The sequence below is a fragment of the Pelmatolapia mariae genome, linkage group LG17 (assembly GCF_036321145.2).
Source record: "Pelmatolapia mariae isolate MD_Pm_ZW linkage group LG17, Pm_UMD_F_2, whole genome shotgun sequence".
Lineage (NCBI taxonomy): Eukaryota > Metazoa > Chordata > Actinopteri > Cichliformes > Cichlidae > Pelmatolapia > Pelmatolapia mariae.
The window spans coordinates 12,895,555-12,917,218 of NC_086242.1; the positions used below are offsets into that span (position 1 = coordinate 12,895,555).

Consider the following 21,664-nt stretch of genomic DNA (forward strand, 5'->3'; position numbering starts at 1 on the left):
AATATTGCCACTGAATTCCCAACAAGTAAGAAGGTCTCACCTGTCCTGCGTCATGCACACTAATCTGAAATAAGAAAGCAGCTAATGCCAACTACTTCCTGCTGTGAAACTGATTCTGGCACTTTGTGATTTAGTCAGAGAATGAAAGTTGTCAATTGATGTTCATCATTTTTCATGTACATGGATATATAGTTGTCATACAGTCTGAGGCCAGTTTGTCCATTACACACAAGTCTAAATGCACTAGTACAAAAAGACTACTTTCGTGACTAATTCAGGTTTCACCGCGAAATGAGATGGCTTGATTACATGGTGAGTCTTAGAGAGTAGTGTAAGATTCTTGCTAATTTAGATGCTGTTTTGTCACCCCGTAAATAGAATTTGTGATGACTTTGCTGAGACCTGTGAGAAATCTTTTCTGATGGTAGAAATAGATGGTGACTGTGAATGAAGTATTACAGTCTGACTTCTAGTTTTCTTTTGCTAAATAAGTTTGAGAGTACTCTGTCCCTTGTTACTTACCAGAGCCCAAGTTGCTCATTTTGTCAGGCATATGCTAAGCCAGAACTCAGATACCGAAGTTACTTATTCCCACTCCCATATTTTATGGGGCCAAAGGACATCCGGGATGCGTATTAAGGTTCTGACATCTGCAGTGAAAAAGTTGCCTTGTCTAGTTTTGTATAAAGCTAGCAGTACAATTTATTGACTGCTTTTCAGAGTGATAACTGTAAGGTAGGAACTGCATTTGAGATTGCCAGTGAGTTGTATTGTAGATAAAATTAGCACATTTAATTTAATGGGGCAGTGATTTGAGGCTTAAAAGGGTTGGTTTGGTTTATCTCACTAGCTATAAGAGACACAGTGATTTCAGTAAGTGTATTAAAAGGAGCAGTAATAGCTGTAGGTGTTTCAGCTCTGATGTCTTGATAACGTTGGTGATGACTGGCTGTGAAGTGGCTGAGGCTGACCGACAGTCTGAGTTGATTTCCTGCGTTTCCTATCGGCGGCCATCACTCCAGCTATCAGCGCCTGCCCTCTCTGGTTTAACTGATGCAGCCCTCAAGCTGGAGGAGCTCCTTTCTCAAGTTGTTTGAGCAGGGACCCACAGAAGAGGTCAAATGGATAATACTTGGACATACACACATGCAGTAATATCATTTTTGAGTTGCTATTTCACATATACTAAAATATTGTTCCTTCGTAAGTTACAATACCCACATGTCATTTCGGGTAAAGTCTACAGTATGGTACAAGAGTAAGGTTTATTTTATAGGCATGGTCTAAAACATGGCATGTCTTATTTAATCTGACTGTGCTGCTGCAACATTCCCCCTGTCATCTTCTCTCCTCCCCTCCCGTCTCCTTGTTTCTTTCTCTCTGTCTGCGCTTGGACAGAGGTGGCTTGTCTGCTGCATGGCTTAGCATACAGCCTGTGATCTTTTCTGAATTTAGCATAAACCCTGCTGCTAAGCCAGGCGAAGACATTCACAAGAGAGGTTCACAGAGGAATATCAGAGCACTTGGCAAAATGTGAAATGAGGTGTTTTGTGGTTTGTTTGATTGTTTTTTGCTTTGCCTTTCCAGAATGCTTGGTCTGGTCTTGTGTCCCTACATTGAATAGTTCCTTGCTCCTCGAGTGTCCTGTGTTTAAGTGAGTGCCCAGGAAAAAACAGCCATAATAGGATTGCCATTACAGCAGAGCTTTATTGGAGCTCCGAGACAACACATTAGAAGTTAGAGTTTCGTCAGCACGTGTCCTCTTCCAGAATTACATCCCACGCAATTTTAAGCAGGAAGTTATTGCGAAAATATTGGAAAAGAAATCTTTACAGTTTTTTGTGTATCACAATCATATTAGAGATGTAATGAAGGTAAATGACATATTTAAGATAGGACAGTGGAGAGAAGACAGGAAAGCTGGGGGAAAGATATGTAGTAAACAGTAACAGGGTGGATTCAAACTTGGACCTCCATGTTAGGTAACTGGTAAACTAAACCAGCACCCCTGAAATTGCTAATGTTTGAAGTGTTTAATTAACATTTTGCTGATGACAACAGTCTCGTTATGTAAAAATTCTGCTGATACAGATGCATTGTTTATGTTCATATATACTTGTACACATACACAGCAAGTCCTATAATAACACAGTCTCTGTGCTTAGTTTGCCTCATAAATGTCTGCATAGGCCACCCAACCCTTTCTGACATGCCTTGGTAAACCCCTGGTCCCATTACTATGCATTATGCATGGACCCATCTCTTAAGTCCCACAAAAGTAAAAGCTCCCCTTGAAAATAGAAGTTATACTGTCACAGTGTAACTTGTCACAGTGACATTTTAAATGTGCAGAAACATTTTGTTTCACAGTGTTAGAATTATAATGATAAAAAGAGCATCTTTTGGGCAGAGTCTCACCAATCTGCAAAACAGTTTCAAAATTGTGAAAACTTTGAATATCTTGCAGTATACAAATCTATGTGGGCAAGGAACAAGGCACTGTTTTAAAAATAAGCCTGACTCTGTCATGGAAATCACTGCATGGGCTCAGGAACATATCCAGAAATCTCTGTCTGAGAACGTGGTTTACTGTGTCATCCGCAACTGTAGGTTAAAGCTCTGTCATGCAAAAAAGAAGCCATATGTGAGCATGATCCAGAAACACTGCCGTCTTCTCTGTGCCAGAACTCATTTAAAATGAACTGATGTAAAATGGAAAAATATTCTGTGGTCAGGTTAGATTAATCAAATTTTATAAGTCTTTTTCGACGCTGTGTTCTCTAAGAGGACTAAAGAGGACAGATCAGTTCTAAAGCTTGCATCTGATGCCAGCCGTCAGTGCTGAAAGGTATATATATTGGTTTTAGAGCCGGATATTGTCTCTTCCAGAAGGTCTTGCGTATTTCAGCATACAGTGGTAAACTTTTCATTAATGGAAAACATTCGGAGCACCATGGAAATCAAAATACATCAAAGAAAACACAGGACTTTTGAGCAGCTATAATCCTCTATCAAACAAAGAAGTATGGAACCTCATTTGTCTCCCAAAAGTCGATCAACTGGTCTCCTGAGTTCCCAGAGGTTTATGAACTGTTCTTACAAGAAGAGGGGACGCTACACAGTTGGACTTTGGGTTGTAAAAATATTCACGCTAAATTACTAACAGTGTTTTTTTTTTATGTTTGTCTTACAGAAAGAATGGCTTTGCCTCACCTGTCAAACTCAAAGAGCGATGTCAGGCCAGCTGGGAGATGTTTCACCATCATCCATGGCTTCCCCAAAGAAGCAGCCTCCTGGTCCTGTTCCCTCCTCCACCCCAACCCCTGCTGGTGTAGATAGCAAACCTGTAGTAGAACCAGCAGAGCCAACCCCACCAGCTTCTGAGACCAAGGTAGTGCCCACAACCCCCCCTGAATCAACACCTGATAGTGCACTAATTTCACCTAATCGTAGTATTCCTCCTCCTGAGAACAGTTCACAATCAGAAGAACAAAACCAAACACTAGCAAATGACAATATTGTTCATTCTGAGAAAGAAGTTCCTGTAGTAGAACCAGCAAACCTAACCCCACAAGCTTCTGAAACCAAGGTAGTGCCCACAACCCCTACTGACTCTGTGCCTGAGAGTGCACTGATTTCACCTAATCATATTATTCCTCCTCCTGAGAATGGTTCACACTCAAAAGAACAAAATCAAATACTAGCAGATGAGCATACTAGTCACCCTGAGAAAGTGGTTCCAGTAGTAGAACCAGCAAACTTAACCCCACCAACTTCTGAGACCAAATTAGCACCCTCTGAGGCTGAGCTTGATAGTGTTCTAATTTCACCTAATCATAGCACTCCTCCTCCTGAGAACAGTTCGCATGACCCACCACAGACAGCAGAACAACAAGAAGAAGATGAGAATGCTATCTACCCTGAGAAAGAAGTTCCTGTTTCAGAGAGTTTAGCTGATAGTACCCAAGTGGCCCCACCAGCCGAGCAACAGCAAAACAGCTCTGAGAGAATAGCAGAGGATCCCCCTCAGCCAGGGAAAGAGCCATTTGATTCTGATCAACAAACTGTCAGTGAACTCCCAGCAGCTGAGCAACAACAGAGTAGCTCTGAGAAAGAATCAGAGGACCATCCTCATCCCTGTACAGAGATAGCTAATGATGAGCAACAAGCACAGAGTGCAACTGTCAGTGAAATCCCAGCAGTTGTGCAACATCAGAGTAGTTCTGAGAAACCCACAGAGGACCTTTCTCTCCCTGTGGAAGGTGAGACACAAAATCCATTGACTAATTCAGGTTTAGACAAGACAACAGACCCTGCTGGGGCAGAAACTGAGCCAAATCCCAAGATTACGCAAAGTGAGGCTGCCGCTCCCCTGGCAGATAGTAAGAAAGTGGAACCCACTCAAGAAAAGCATCCAGAAGTGACAACAAATGCAGCTGAGCCAAAGCCTGCTTTGATCCCCGAAGCAGTCAGACAGGAAACAGCTCCTGTTCAACCCGATACTACAGCTGCAAGTGTGAAAGAAACAACAGAGGTTTCAGCCGAGAAACCCCTGATAGGTGAACCACAAGTTACTCCAGCAGATCACACTCCACCTGACAGTGAAACAACACCTAATGTCAAGAGTGATGTTAGTGCAGAAGTAACGACAGAAGTAGAACCGAAGAACTCTGTGTCCCCTGTTGAACAAGTTGATGTCCCTGAACCTGATAAAGCTGAGCAAGAATTAAAACGAAAAGAGGCCACAAGTGTAGAACCTGAAATTCCTTCTGTACTGTCAGAAAAGCATCCTGTCTCAGCTTCAGAAGGAAAAGGTCAGGCAAACGAAGTGAAAGATGAACAGTCAGAAAAAGATCAGGAGCCCACATTACTTGATCTGGCAGATAAATCCTCTCCTGTTGCTCAGTTTGAAGGAGAAACGAAAGCTGTGGAGAAATCAAATGAGGAGAACACCGCTGAAAATAAAGTTTCTCAGGAACTTAATAATGAGGTAGACACAACAGCGCAGAAAGCACCCGAGGGAGCTGATGAGGGAACATCAGTTGAGATTAAAACAAATGCATGTGTGCCGATAACTACTGAGGTAAAACCTGATGACGAGGAAGCTGCTGAAGAAAAAGAAAAGGAGGAGAATACAGTTCATAATGAAAGTAACCAGAAACCTCTGGAACAGAATGTTACTAATACAGAAAATTCGTCTTCTCTTCTCGACAAGAAGGAATCTGCAACGGGATTAGAGCCGGCTGCAACTGTTCCAGAGGAAATGCCAAAAGAAGAAATAGATATACAGAACAAGATAAAAGCAGGAACAAAGAATGAGCCAGCTGAGGAGAGCATTATTGAAACAGCATGCTTGTCAGAGAAGTCACAGGAGAAAGGAAAGACTGCGGTCGAAGAAGAGTGCACACCTGAAGCCACGGTGTTAAAATCAGATAATAAATCTGACAATGCAACGGTTATCTCTGTTCCACCACCCCCTGACTTCGAAGAGCCACAAATGGTCAATGAGGTGCCAGTGCAAAGTGTAGACAGCGTGTTATCCTCAGCTGTTACTAGTAAGACAAATGTCAGCGATCAAGGCAGTGAGGTGAACCTTTTCCAAGATGAGTCAGAGATGGGCTCACAAAAGACAAAGAGTATTGCTGAAAATCAACATGAAGCAGAAAAAGATACATCAGCTGTGACAGGCGGCGATGAGCAAGAGCTTGGAAAAGTTGTTGAATTGTCAATCAAAGAGAAGAATGAAGCAAAATGTGACAAAAAAGACGATGAGTCACAACCTGTTGCTGGCAACATGCAGACAACTATTTCAGTATCAGAGGCAAACGCAGTGTGCGACAAAGAAGGCACTGCAGAGTTTGATGTAGGCGAGAATGCAATATCAAAGAAGGATGAAGTATCAGAGACAGCTTTTGAAAATGGAGGTGTGCCTCTATCAGTATCTTCAGCTCCTGTCACAGAACCTGAAATCCCAGTTTCTGTAGTAAGTGAGCAGGACAGCAGCCCGAAGGAGGAAAACACTAACATGGAGGAGGAAAAGGAGTCTCTTGAAAAGCTCAATGATGAAGCTGAACTTTCTGAGGTGACCATAGTATTTAGCAGATGTAGTGGTAGATTAGAAGAAATGATCTTTCTGAACTGCTTAACCATTGCAGAAACAAAATAAAAAAATTCATTTTGGTAATTACCAATACTGTTAATTTAGGGCAGCTGTGGCATAAACCTTACAATGGGTGGTGATCTAATAAATTTATTAAACACTGTAGGCTTTATTTCTATAACTTACATCTAAAAAAAAAAAAAAAATTATGGTTGGAGGAAATGCAAAATTGTTCATTCCAGATCAGTTTTACTAAAGGGTGGATTAAGTATTGGTAGAACAATATATCCTACTGCTTCACCTTGCAATAAAATTATTGATAATCTTGGACCAAATATCAATATTTCGTTAAAAACATGCTGCTACAATAAATAGAGTCCTCCTCAGCTAATTTGATGTACCAGAGTTGCTTTTAATGACTTCTTGTTGTGCCAAATGAATGACAGATAAGTGAAAGCAATATTACTCACATGTTAAAATAGAAGAAGCACAAATGAGGGAAATACAGTAGTAGACACTAGCTAGTTAAATGAGCTGACATGTTATTACACACACAGTGAAACACAATGAATCATTACATTACAATACCATGATTATCTACTTTAAGTACACATAGAGATTATTATAATAAATTAAACAATGTATGTCTAAATAGTTAAATATACAGTGTAATGTTTGGATTACTCATTGATCATATGACATTCCTGGAAAGTGGAATAGTAAAAGCTGGATAATACTTTAAGGTTTTGCTCTCATATGGTCATTGTTAAAAATACCCCACACTAGTCATTCCTATTAACTCCTGAAGTATATTTTAAATCTTCATTTTTCATTCCTGTCATTCCTAAATTTATATGAACTTGCATATTGTGCTCATTTAAAACATCTGTCTTCTTAATTGTCAGAAATTAAGCATATATACTGAAAAAGTTTTTTTTTTTTTATTCATCAGGTGAAAACAGTGGAGACTTTGAAAGAGCCTGGAATTAAAGAAGCCGCTGTCAAGGAAGGCAGCCCAACCAGCCCATCAGACCTAGCAAAGCTAGAAAGCACTGTCCTGCCCATCCTTGAGGCCCAGGCAACCACACAAGAAGAGGAGAAACAAACAGACACTCTAAAGGCCAGGCGTAAATTAGAAGTGCTTCCTCTCTCACCTGACTCTCCTAGCTCAGAAGAGGACAGAGAGGTTTCTGATAAGAACGGCAATGGTACCACAAAGAAAAAGCTCCTTGTGCCCGTGGATGTCAAGGCAGATTCCCTGGACGATAGCAGTGAAAGCTTTGGAAAAGAAAGCCCTATGTCAGGAGATGATGAAGAATTTATCCGAAAACAGATAATGGAAATGAGTGAGAATGAAGATGCTTCACCATCTGATGAGGAAAACCTAGTTCGGCGAAAGATTAGAGAGGACGAGAAGAAACAAAAGGAACAAAAGAAGACAGAAACTGTAGAGAAGGGCACGACAGGGAAAGTCAGACGGCTTACCAAGAAAAGCACCATAAGCCCAGATGATGAAGATAAGGAATTTGGTACTTTAGTGGATAAACCTGATTTAAACAAAGATATGGAAGCAGAAATAAAAGAAGGGAAGCAACAAAGTGGTACTGGAGTTCGCAAATTCCAAACTATGGAGCTAAATACAACTAGCAGCCCTGTGTCTATACCCAATGATGATGGAGAGCCTGAAATGGAAAGCCTGACAGACTCTCCAGATGATCGGTCTAGAGGTGAGGGGTCTTCCAGTCTACATGCATCCAGTTTCACTCCTGGAACTTCCCCAACATCCCTCTCCTCACTGGATGAAGACAGTGATAGCAGTAGTCCGAGCCATATCCGCAGTGGTGAAGGTAAACAGCACAGGAAAGCCAAACACAGACAACCTGGTCAAATGCTGCCAACTATCGAAGACTCTTCTGAGGAAGAAGAGTTACGGGAAGAGGAGGAGCTGCTCAGGGAGCAAGAAAAACAGAAGGGCTCAGGGAAAAAATCCAAAAAAGATAAAGATGAGATTCGAGCCCAGAGGAGGCGAGAGCATCAAAAGACACCGCCAAGCAACCTTTCCCCTATTGAAGATGCCTCGCCAACTGAAGAGCAGAGGCAAGAAGCTGAAATGGAGGAGATTAGACGATCATCTTGCTCAGACTTTTCACCCAGTATTGAATCAGATCCTGAAGGATTGGAAATCCATGCTGCAAAGATTGCGGCAGTCCAGAAAACCTATCAGCTGCCCATGTCTGTATCTCTTCACTCCCCAACAGATGATCAAAATATTGATAAACCACAGAAAAAACCTCTCAGATCTGCTGATGAAGCTTATGAGGAGATAATGCTGAGGGCCAAGTCTCCAACAGCTGACAAAGGTGAGATTCAGCCAGAAAAAGAGTCCCTATATGGAGGCATGCTCATCGAAGATTATGCTTATGCATCTCTTATTGACAATTCAACAGCTGATCTCGAGGAGCCAGAGAAGATTACTGTTCCCACTCAGCCCAAAAAGTTGCGATCGCCAGATGAAGTTTATGAAGACATGATAAAGAAAAGAAAGGAATTCATGCAGCTGGAGCAGGAATACCAAAATATGCAGGCAAAAAAGGAAAGCACTAACCCAGAAATTGTGCTACAACCTGCTGATATTACTGTCTCCAAAAGCAGTACAATAACATTAGACATGGATGGGAAGCCATTGCTGGATGCTGAAACTGCCTATGAAGAGCTAATGAAAAGAGTCCTGACCCCTGGAACAAGTCCAACTCAGCATGAGCCAAAAGTAGAAGCCACTGCATCTAGAAAGGCACTCCACCCTATTCCAGACTTAAAAGTAACGCAGTGCTCTTCAGGAGAGTTATCTTCTGATGATGAAATTATACCTAAAAAGGAAGAGGAGAAAAATGCTGTATCAGATGTCACATCAGCAATGGAAACTGAGCCTGTGAAAGAAACTTTTCCATCACCCACATCAGATCAGCAACCTGAAACCACAATCAAAGCATCCCAAGGTGATATTGTGGACTTGACTAGTGCATCTACAAAAACATCAGCTCCTGTGATTGCCAGTGTATCACCCTTGCCTACAGTCCCCCAGTATACACCTAGTATACCAAGTGTAGTATCAACTGCCCCACCTGTGCCCCCGAAGCCAACTGTCCTGCGTAGGGCTAATTCTCAGGAAAAAACAGAAGAACCTGTTGCACCGCCGCTGCCTCCTCCCACTCCTCCAAAACCTACTGTTTTTCCCAGGAAAGCTCCAGTTCCACTTCCACCTCAGGCTTCAGCAGCTCCAGTAAGGCAAGAGACAGTGACTATGACTACAGCTCAAGCACCACCTACAAGACAAGTAGTTACTCCAACATACAAACCTCATGTTCCCCCTCCTGTACCCCCAAAGCCATCCATCCCCGTTGGAATTGGGGATAGCCACAAACCAGGACATGGTGTTAAACCACCAATTGCACCAAAGCCTGGCTCACAGCCTTCATCACCTGCCCATGCCCCACATCCACAAAGACCCTCTGTACTTCCCACAGGTCCTAGTGACATAGCCCTTAATCTAAGCCCCACTTCTGAAAGCAAAATGTTTCAACCATCACCAAAGTCTCCTTCTTCTCCAAGATATGCCAGCAATCTTCGTGACACATATGTGGTCATCACTCTGCCATCTCAGCCTAGTTCTCCTGTAGATAGTGTTACGACTCATGCTCCCTCTAGCCCTGGTCCAGCATCTCCTTCATGGCAAGCTCAGCCTGAGACTTACCACCATCAGCAGCCTCAACCTCAACCATATTCACAGCAGCAGCAGCAGCAACAAACACCTCCTCAAACAACCAGGGTGCCTCTGGCATATACACGAGTCACAGAATCCATTGAAAGTCAAGAAATTTGTGGCCCTGAAAAACACGTATCTAGTTCTTGTCATATAATTGAGGCTATATCAGCCTCAGCACAGCCACCTGTGGTGATGCCCAACCTCATCTCTCAAGTGGTTACCACAGAAGTCCAAAGGACCACTGTCTCTGTTGTTCATGAAAGGACACCACCACCAGTGCCAGCTCCAAGGGCAAATGGTCTCCCAATCTCAATGCAGAGGCCTATGCCCCAGTTGCCAGCACAGAATGGACAGGCAATTCAACCTTCTGAAGTGGTAGATCTTAGGACTATGAAAGTGGATCCAGAATCAACCACGCGTGGTGTGGATCTGTCTGCTGGTCCAGACTCAAGACATCAGTCCCTTACGACTGATGGCAGTCGTCACAGCAGTGCAGTGCAGTCCCCTGTGGTCAACCTCAGTGCTGAATCATCTACAGTTTCTATAGTAACTGATAGCATCACCATCGTGACCTGTGCTGCCACAATCCAGCGACGCGACAACTTGGACACCTCTTTACCCTCTTCAGTACCCCTTCAACTAACAAAAAACAAATCATTTGAACCTGTTTCTCAAATTGTTTATCGACCAATTGATTCTCAGCCGTCTACTCATGCTACTGCTGAGATCCCTATTAATCTCTCAGTTGGATCTAGTACGAGTGGAGGAACACTCCAGGCCACCCCTGTAACAATTGCACCCGCTTCTGTTGCAAGTTGTATTGCTAATGGATTAACTAATGGCACAACCACAGTGTCAGGAGCTGTTGACCTCAGCACAAATAAACCATTCAACACTGTGGTTTCAGTGGATGCTGCGTCTACCGAAGTGGTTACAGCTGTAATCACAGACGATGGCAAACCAGTGGATCTGACTGCAGGGAAAAGAGCTGTATGTTGTGATGTTGTGTACAAGCTTCCATTTGCAGGAAGTTGTGCTACTCACCAACCTACCACACCCTTGCCTGAAGATCGCTTTGGATATCGTGACGACCACTATCAGTATGACAGGTCGCCTTATGGCATGAGAGGGTTTGGTGGAATTAAACCTTCTATGTCAGATACTAACCTAGCAGAAGCTGGTCTCTTCATTTACAAGAGTAAAAACAGCTATAATTTCAGTGGCACAACTGAAGGTGCAGTAGATCTTACCTCAGCAAAGATTTCTGATGCAGGTCAGTGCAGTGACATTGCAGACCTGTCACTTAAATGTCACTTTGAACTGCTTCCACTTATTCATGGCTAATGTGGAAATAATGGCTACTTTTTGTTTTTAATTTTGTTTTGCATGGACATTTTTGTCTTTGTTTTTTTTATCATCTTTTTGTTTTACCATTATATTTTTTTGCATGTACCTGCATGCTGTTACTTTGTTGAACCTCATTGGAGTTTTTTTGGTCTTCCACCTTTTTTCATTATTTGAACAAGGCATGGCTTGCTTCAACAATTAATAATTCTGTAATACTGGGACTGAAATGATATCTTTGACTTTTGACAGGTGAAGCTGTTGACTACTCCAAGAAAGGAACTTACGCTGGAATGACAATTCCTCCCTATTCTCAAGATAGAGTCACAAGTGCTGTTGGCACACTCTTTGGTACAAGCAGTGTTTTGAGATCATCAAATGGAGTGGTTTATTCCTCTGTCGCAGCCCCAGTCCCATCTACATATGCCATTACCACCCAGCCTGGGTCCATATTTAGTACAGCATACAACACCCTGTCAGGTATGCATACCAGCGACACCATGCCTTCTCTTTCCAACCTCCAGAACCTACCACTTACTCGATCCCACAGTTTTCTATCCACCATCTCTACTACTGCAGCAGAAGAACAAGCAGATGCCCCACTCAATCTAGAGATATCTAGAGGAGGTACTACTGCTGTTGATGCTGCAACTACAGCAGCAACTTCTTTATCTCTTGACACCTATACTGATGCGTCTCTGGAGGCTATAGCTGCTTCACTGGAAGCGCTTTCTTCACCCATGGTTCCTGGAGACAGCCAGTATCAGGCAGAGCGCGAGAGACTAGAAATGGAAAAACTCAAGCAACAGCGCCTGGCTGAGGAATTAGAATGGGAACGGCAGGAAATTCAGCGGTTCCGAGAACACGAACAACTCATGGTGCAAAAGGAACTGGAGGAGCTGCAGGCCATGAAACAGCAGATACTTGCCCAGCAAGAAGAGGAAAGACAGGCTCACCTTATAATGCAGAAAGAAACTTACGCTCAGCAGCAGCAGCAGCTTGAGCAGATTCAGAGACTCCAAGAGCAGCTCCGTCTGCAACTGGAAGAGCAAAAGCTTCGTCAGATGTACCCAGGTGGGGACATACAAGAGGCAGTTGTCTTAGGACCTGATGGCACTGTACTGGCCCGAAAGATCACAGATAGTGGGTGCCAGACAGATGAAGAGGATGAAGCAGTCAGCAAAGCTTACACAGCAGGTAGAAAAAAGAGAACTGCTAAAAAGAGCGTTGACAGTTGTGTACAGACTGATGATGAGGATCAAGATGAATGGGAGGCTCAGAACAGAAGCAGACAAAGCCGTCCACGTACTGCCAGAGGTGATAGGGGTGGGCAGTCTGAGATGTCTCTTCAAGCCCACACTGAGATTTCTATACAAACTGATACAGATGGGAACATTAGAATGGATACCAGAATGGAGCTTTCAGATTCTGAAAGGACCTCACCAAAGAAACGACCTACCCCCTTAGAAATAGGACAGTCTGCTAACCTCAAAGCTGATTCTTCTACTCTTCAGGCCCCTCCTAAATCCCCCAAAGTGCTCTATTCCCCTGTATCCCCTTGTATCTCACCAAGCAAATCCCTTGAGTTTGTGTCTTATGATAAATCCCTTGGTGATACAAGCCCACAAAACCTAAGAGGAAGTCCTGATCCATCAAAAGCCTCTCCAGCAAGTCCCAGAGGACAGAAATCCATGCAGAGATCTATGTCTGACCCTAAGCCCATGAGTCCAACAGGAGAAGAAAGAGCAACATCTGGAACCCAGTATGGTGAAGGCTATACTGTAAGTACTACCATTGTAATTGACATAAATCCAGGAAGCAAAACCACAAACCAAAAATATGAATTTATTTTAACATTCAGATGGTGTGATCTGTGTTTAAACTTTTCTTTTGGTTGATTAATTTTGACATTTCCGGAGAGTTATCTTCAGCTTAATCCCATTTCTAGGTAAAATATCATGGAGTATTGTAGTCAGTTTTCTGCCTGGGCAATTCACCACTGAGAATCTCATACATACATAAACAGTTGGAAATAAGCTGAGATTGCAGGAAACACTGAGCTGTCAGAGATCCATCAAGGGTTTGTGAATAAATTATTTCTTGTGCAACAGTAGTGTGGAATATTTATGGGCAGAAATACATATGTTACTGTTACCTAGAAAAAAGGTAATCAACAATTTGTCTTTCAATAACTCTACTGCAATACATCCTTATAGAGGAAGACTATCAAACAACTTAAATTTATACAGTTTGCTCTGTTTTAATTACTCATATAAAATCTAGCAGTTATCACTAATTAATTTATCTGAGTAGCATATTGTTTATGAAGATGAAGGCTCCTTAAACAATTATTTTGGGAACTAAACTACTTTTACAACACTTTTTTTCCTACAGGGCAAAGGCTCAGGTGGTACACCAACAGGGACTCAAAAGAAGGTGAAGAGGACTCTCCCAAATCCTCCATCAGAGGATGAGTCAACAACCACTGGACAGACAGCATATAGCACTGGCTCAGCCCGTCGAAGAATGTGCCGTAATTCCAACATGGCACGCGCCAAGATCCTACAAGACATTGATCGAGAGCTAGATCTGGTGGAGCGCGAGTCTTCCAAGCTCCGCAAAAGACAAGCAGAATTAGATGAGGAGGAGAAAGAGATAGATGCAAAGCTAAGATACTTGGAGATGGGCATTAATCGTAGAAAAGACGCACTGCTTAAAGAAAGAGAGAAGAGGGAAAGGGCCTACTTACAGAGTGTTGCAGAGGACAGAGACTACATGTCAGACAGTGAGGTTAGCAACATCCGAGAGACTAGAGGAGGTGGTGAGGATGAGGAGATTGAAAGTCATGGTCTTGAACGTCCCAGGACAGCTCCTCAGTCAGAATTAGATGACTTTGTCCCACCGCAAACCAAGCATGAATATGGAAAATACTCTCAGTACCAATACCCTCAAAGTCAATTTCAGCAGTCTCTCTACCAGACACCTCAGTCCTACCAGTCTCATTCGATCTACTCCTCTGTCCCTTCGCTCACTACCTCCCAGCAGCAGAGTTACCACCAAATGCTTTTGTTGCAGCAGAAAGCTGCGAGACAAGCAGCCCTACTCTCAGAGCTCGATGCAACGAAATATGATGTCATTAGCCGTCAGCCTGATCCCACTTCATCAGCTTACCTTGGTGTTAAGTATGACAAATATGGGAATCATCTTGATCTCAGAGCCTTAGAAGTGGGAAGTATAGCAGGTAGCCCAATGTCAGCTGTCTCTGATTCCTACTACACAGATGTAGATCACCACACACCTCGGAGTTACATGCTCCTGGAAGATGCTGCAGAACTAGCTAAAGGCTCCACAGGTCTGTCCTCATCTTATAGTCTGGCTGAGAGGGAGCTGGCAAAGGCAGAGAAACTGCTTCGTAGGAGTGCTGCTGATCTGGGGTCTACTGACTATTTGGGATCCACGTCCAGACTTCATACCTTTGGAAAGACCCCTGACGAAGAGGATACCATGGAGGAACCCTATGAACTGAAACTTTTAAAGCAGCAGCTTAAGCAAGAGTTTAGGAGAAGTACAGGTGGGACCGAAAACTTAGAACAATTGACAGGTCTCTCACAGCACTACTATACACCAAGCTCTAGCATCTCTGGTTACTCTCAGAGACACTATCCAAAGTCAGAAAAGTATAGCATCAGTCGACTTACTCTTGAGAAGCAGGCAGCTAAACAACTCCCAGCATCTGTGTTGTACCAAAAACATAAGACACCACTACTAGATCCTAAAATCTCCTCCAAGTATTCCTCTATTACAGACAGTAGAGGTTTAGAGACTGACTATACCAGCTATTTGGGGTCCACCAGTGCATCCCCAAGATCCAGCCGTCTCTTGCAGGATGAGATTACCTTTGGTCTTCGGAAGAATATTGCAGAGCAGCAAAAGTATTTAGGATCCACCCTGGGTGCTAACTTGGCTGGGTCACTAAACTTGGGTCAGAGCTTGGGTTTAGATTCTGCCTATCCTAGTGGTAGTCGTTCAAGACCATCCTCCAGGCCCACATCTTGCTATGGCCTGGACTTGTCTATCAAAAGAGACCCATCGAGCTCTTCACTCAGGCTGAAAGGAGATGGTGAAGCATCTGGAGACGGCCCCAATTATCAAACCCCATCTGGTCGCACCAAACCTACTAGCCTTCCCATTGTCCAAAGTGGGCGCGGGAGAATACCCATAGTGGCCCAGAATTCAGAAGAAGAGAGTCCACTGAGCCCTGTTGGGCAGCCTATGGGTATGGCCCGTGCATCAGCGGGACCTCTGCCTCCCATCTCAGCCGATTCAAGGGACCAATTTGGTTCTTGCCTTTCATTGCAAGACTCCCAACAGCAGCAACATATCAGGGAAGAGCCAACAAGGGGTAGGAGTTATGTGCTGCTGGATGATCTTCAGGGCACCATGTCAGATAGCGAAGGTAAAAAACAGACTTGTTACACTGCCACTTCTTTCCTAATTAGTGTTTCATCATTAACACTTTTTGGTTATGGTTTGTCTTGCATGAATTTATTACTAAAGTGGGTAAAATATAGCTTGTGTTTCTTCATTCAGACTCAGCATGTGTCTTTTGAGGTGTTTTTGTTTTTCCTTTGCATTCTGTTGAATGTGTCTTCTTATTCCTTTCTAGTGCAAGTACATTTAATATTGAGTTCCTTTGTGCATGCAAATCATTTGTAAACTTTTCTGTTTCCTATAGACTTGAATGTATCTTTATGTATACACTGTTTTCTATTTTCTGTTCTATTCTCATCCCAATTCTTGTGTAACATCTTCCTATATGAGTTCCCTGCACTGTACATTCTGACATTCTGTTTCAGATACATGAAAGGCATCCCCCAACAAATACAACTTTAAAACTCAACATGATGTCACATGTAGCTGTTGAAACGCCTCAAGTATTTTAAATCCTTCTAGTTATGCATTTAGACAACAGTAGTATATTGATCCTTTAAAATAGATCACATAGAGAATATGTTTTCCCTGTAAATGGTGCAATGAAAAAAGTGCCTTTGCCACTCAAAAAGTTAGATGTCCTGTCTGCATTTACATAGCCAGTAATATATAAATATATATTTTTGGATTATTGATGTACAATGTGAATACAGGATATTTACTTAGTTATTTAATGATTGCGTTTAACTTTCTACTAGTACCCAGTAAGACTAAACTATAGGAAGATTTTAAATGTTTTTTTTGTTTTGTTTCATTTTGTTTGAAATGCATGATATTTGTTTGCAATACTTCTGTGTTAATAAATATAAAACTTTTACATGCATGTCTTGTCTTAAATATCTGCTTTTGTGCACTGTGATACATGAGTGATTTTATGCTGCATGAAATAAATGCATGCCTCTTTCATGTAAGAAGATCACTGAAAATCTTATCATTTGATTAACTTCTGTTAAGCAAACATAGTTCATTATTTTTTCTGCAGCTTCTATAGCTGAAAGCAAATGAGCTGTCATACATATGAGGACAGTGTTTTTTTTTCTAAAACAGTGGTTGAAAAGCACTATTACAACAGGAAAGGGGAAAAAAACATTGTTGTTGCCAGCACTTGCTGTCGTGATAGAAGTGGTTCGCAATAAATCATGTGTTTCAAAAACAACTTCTATAAAGCAGCTCTAGAACTTCTAAACTTTAAGCTGAGGACAATGTATTACTAAAACAGGATGCAAAATGGGCTGTCATTAAGTGCAAACTACATTCATAGTAACATTTCCTATCTTTTTGTTTCATATGCTTAAAGATGCCATGTCTGAGTTGTCTTGAATGCAGTTTAATTATTTACCTATTGATTCATATGGATCCCAATATTTTATTCATACTTTATAATACATTAAACCCGTTTGCCTTGATTGCAGCCCTAAGTGATTCCCTGATGGCTTTGAACAGAGACGATGCAACCAATGGTAGAGTATTAGTTCAGTTCTCTACACTAATATATTAACTTGCACCACAAATAAATTGCATATCAACAAAATGGTGTCTAAATGTTGGGGAGGTTTAAGACATTTCGAATTTGGAAATACAAACAATACTTATATTGGAAATTTCAAACAAATTTAAATGATTTTACATTTTTTAAAATTTTCATAAGATTCATCACACATTTGTTGGGGAGGAGACTCATTCACCTTCCTAACAACTGGAGAAAAATTATATAAATATACCCAACATTTACATCTGTCGACAAGTATGGCAAGATAGATTTAGTTGATGCTACTGTGTTGTACTAATAGTGCTTTAATCGTTCTCAATCTGCCTTATTTTCTGTGCATACATATGGAATTGTTTTGGTTTTTGGCATCGTTTTCCTACTTTGCAAAAAGTGTAACAGATTAAACTTCTGTTTGGCTCATATTTTTTCCTCATATTTTTTGCAACCTAACAACTAATATGTAGACGTTTTTTCAATGGCATGTAATCACCTTTAAATGACCCGATAACCATCCTCTGTAAGTAGATGGAAAAGTCCAGATTCTCAGATTGGTTTTGAAGCTGTGCTTGTTTTTATCACTGAAGCCTACCACCTTAGACGGGAAGAGACAGATTGGTTTGACAAACCGAGAGATGGGCGGTCGGAGAACGGACAGGAGAAGAGACAGGTGAAAGAGGAAAAAAAACACACATACACTGTAGTAAAGTTCTCAAAGTGTCATCTATGCAATACCAAGCTGCATGCACCCACATGAAATCATCTTGATATATATAAATATATATATAAATATGTCGCATGAATGGTGTATGGTTTTTGTATAGTAGAACAAGGCACTTAACGTCTTACCATTGTGTATGGGCCATAGGGAAAAGGTCCATACTACCCCTTCCCTCACCTCAGGGTCAAACTGCAGAGGGATCCTAAAGACCGCAGTGTCTCAGGTAAAGTAACACAGTTTACAGCAGCAGCATGTTAATGGTAGAGTGACTGACTATACAGTCAGAAAGGCATGTACGTTCATGTGTTATTGACTGCTGTACATTCAGTCAGGACTGCATCAAATATAATTAGGAATAAGAATGTTATAAAATAAATGAAATAAAAATATTTACAAAGGATAGACAACAAAATATGCATAACAAAATATAGACATTAACCTAGATCTATTTGGGTTTACAGAGCATGACTAGTTAGCTTAATGCATATTACTTAATATTCAAGCCAAATCTCAGCAAACTAGCAGGTCACTTTGCTAGCCTATATGTTGCATCACACAACTCTTCCAGGCTCAAAGCAGCCCGGCATTTCATTTCCTGGCTTCCCTTTTGATTTGGCTCTCCTCCACGCTCATCAGTCATTGCCATGCTCAAAATGGCGTATCCCTCACACTCAGGATTATCTTATGCAATTAACAAGCAGCCCAGAAAGGAAGCGTTTTGTTTACTAGCGCCCAGTGCTGAACTGAGTCATTTTGCTGCAATGTTTTTGTTCTGGCTTCAATAACCATAAAAAATGGTTTCATGGTTCAAAATTAGTAAGGTTTCTGTTTTTGCGTAATTGAAAGCCTCTTTATGTAGGCTGAAAAAATCAATACAGGGGTAGTGGTTTAATCTGGCTAACAGTGTGCAGTGTGTAGACAGTGTGCTGCTACATATGACCTAAACTGCTGCTGGACACAGAAAATCTGCAAACAAAATGATGCACACATTTCTTTAAGACTGTGATTTAAATAAACATATAAATTTAAGCTATTAAGCTTTACCTGGAGTTTAGCTGGGTTTTCTCATCAGTTTTGGGTTAAGCATCTAGTAATTTAATTGTGGCAAATAATTAAGTTTCAGAGACTGCATCAAAGTGCATATTTTTCAGTCAAAGTTTACAGCTAGCCAAAACCAGCAAGTATGCTATACTGAGCTTTAGCTTTAGCTATTGGTAGTTCTGGCTAGCTCCCTAGCTTAATTCCCACTCCCACTATATCTAAACCCATAACTTTTAGCTACATTTTATCTGCTTATCTCTGAAAAATTATTGTATTTTTAGTAAATAACTTGCATGTTTAATTTGATACAAAATATCAAATTACAGGCTTAATTCTATTTTGACCATAGACAGTATAAAAGATGGGCATAGCTACATCACCTCTTGGCTTGTGAAGTCTCCTTAGAAGCCTCAAGATGAGGATTTTCATCATGTTGGTCTTTTAAAGTTAGAGGTCTTAAGAAAGGGGCACGTCTGGCTGTGAAACTGCGTGCTCATTGGGCGTTGACTCGTGAATCACAAGTAGTTAGCCAATGAGCTTATTTCTAATAATCCTCAGTTCTGGAACATGGTATGACAAGGGTTTAGAAAATGGACCTAATGCTTTATTAAATATGGTCTAAAACAAGTGACTGAGACTCAAAACTGACTCAAACTCAAAAGCACTTTTCCCTTTTTTGAAACCATAGGCATTGCCCCCTTGTGGCCATTAAAAAGAATTCAGGTCATGTCTTTTATACAGTCTTTATTTTGTCTGACTCTGTAGTCAGTGTATTTGGCTTTCTACATAATAGTCACACTTTTATGTTATTTGGCTGTTTTGGTGAGTTTATTTTTGTGTACAGTCATACAAAAGAAATCATATATTGAATTATAAATATTGTAGACTGTGGGCTACTTCTACCATAAACCCTCACCAGTCTTTCTTTTGGGGCATTAACAGGAAATGGTCTGGGTATCCGAGTGGTCGGAGGAAAAGAGGTCCCTGGTAGTAATGGAGACATTGGAGCATATGTTGCCAAAGTGTTACCCGGTGGAGCGGCAGAACAAACAGGAAAGATTCTTGAAGGTAAGCTCTTTCATCTAATTAAATCTCTTATTGTGAAAATTAAGTAGAGTAAATGGAGTGTAACTACAATGTGACAGATAACTCACTAGTCTTCTGTCATACAGTTAAGGGGTACCACCCGGTATTGTGCAATCCAAAATTAAGATACAAAATGTGTCAGTCTTCTCGTTTAAAATTCAACAAACCTATTCTTCATGCGTGTAATTTGGGTGCATTTACATCTTTGGTTTTTCGCAGCTGACAGACTGACAGAATCGAACATGTAGTTGGAGTGAGAGAAACAGGGAGATTACAAAAATAGGTCTTCATTTGCATTTAGTTTTATCACCTGCAGGCGACGGGCCATGACTCACATTTGGTCATGAGAGATGAGAACCAAAAACAAGAAGCTTATGGGTGTAGAGTGCTTAAACCAGCAGTTATATTTGTATTATTTTATTATCATTTTTCACCTTTTGACTAATTGGAATGGAGATAGAACCTAATGGCTGTGTCATGATAGCAGAGTTATTTTCTTAACAAATGTATTGTATTATTTGATGACTGTTCTAAAATACAAATCATTATATTATAGTTCTTAACCCACAGATATGGCCTTTTTTAACAATAAATTGCTTGTTTTGTGTGTAACAGGAACACATTATATTGATTTTTTACATGGGGGAGTATGAGATCAGTGAACTCCTAGTCATACTCACATGAAGGGTGTCACACAATCAGTAAAGCTTGAGTTTGGACAGTTTAGACGTGTATAATCCATCTGCCTGTACTCTGAGGATGTGTTTATGTGCACTTGAGCATGACCACCTGCTGCTCTTGGTTACGTCTCCTCCTGTTTCTTTTTTATTCTAGTACATGGCTGCTTTATTTTGCTTTAAGGCTCTCCACTTTTTTGTAAGCACACTATAAAGGGTTCCAGAGAGAACAGTGCCATGAAAAGATAGAAATATGATACTGAAAGTTGTTCTTTAAGTCAAAGGCCAGAGAAAAACACAGAGAAAAAACGAAAACTGTTAGCGGCTGCTGTAGTCCAAGAGTCAAGGTACATCTGTGGTGCCGTTAGCCAGACAGCATAACCATAACAACACCCGTAACCCTGTCATCAACACTGAGCAGAATGGCTGCAAAATACTTCGGTTCTGCCAGTGGGAACACGATGCCTCACTCTGTCTGGTGCGAATATGGAGAAACGTTGTCAGATTCAACAGGGGTAGAGGCTCTGTGTCACAGAAGGACACAGTGTGTGTACGAATGGGTGCTTGTTTGATCGCTGAAATTCAACCTCCAAAAGCTACTATATACAGTTCAAGGGTGTTGATGAATAATACCAGTGTGGGAATACAGTGTACTCTAGCTTTCCTTTCACTCATGCACGCAGCTCGAGAGTACCGTCGAAAACAGAGGACCTTCCTGATGAGCTGTTTCAGGCCATGTAAGTCCTGCCAGCGTGCAGGGTGTGTTTTGGAGAATGCGGTGGGTTTGCTGTGCTGAGTGGAATATCACTGCGCTGTTTTATACATAGAAATGATCAGCCTTTCCTGAGACATGTGTCACTGCTAAAGCAGGTTGGAGAAAAGTGTATTTGATTGTAAATTATATATTTTTAAGATTAAACAGACCCTTTTACTCTGCTTGCTCTTAACTAATAAC

General features: G+C 41.4%; 1 protein-coding gene across 9 annotated transcripts in view; it reads left to right on the plus strand.

Moving 5' to 3' along the window:
• Positions 1-21,664, plus strand: part of pcloa (piccolo presynaptic cytomatrix protein a) — a 58,303-nt gene that overhangs the window by 19,498 nt on the left and 17,141 nt on the right. For 6 of the 9 annotated variants that reach the window (XM_063500464.1, XM_063500467.1, XM_063500465.1 and 3 more), the window contains exons 4-11: positions 3,194-6,082; positions 7,053-11,136; positions 11,460-12,988; positions 13,602-15,663; positions 17,111-17,158; positions 17,772-17,854; positions 18,053-18,128; positions 19,889-20,014. In XM_063500464.1, coding sequence (XP_063356534.1) covers positions 3,194-6,082; positions 7,053-11,136; positions 11,460-12,988; positions 13,602-15,663; positions 17,111-17,158; positions 17,772-17,854; positions 18,053-18,128; positions 19,889-20,014 — 10,897 coding nt within the window. The remainder of the gene's footprint in view (positions 1-3,193; positions 6,083-7,052; positions 11,137-11,459; positions 12,989-13,601; positions 15,664-17,110; positions 17,159-17,771; positions 17,855-18,052; positions 18,129-19,888; positions 20,015-21,664) is intronic. The other 3 variants (XM_063500471.1, XM_063500472.1, XM_063500466.1) reach the window with 2 other exon arrangements.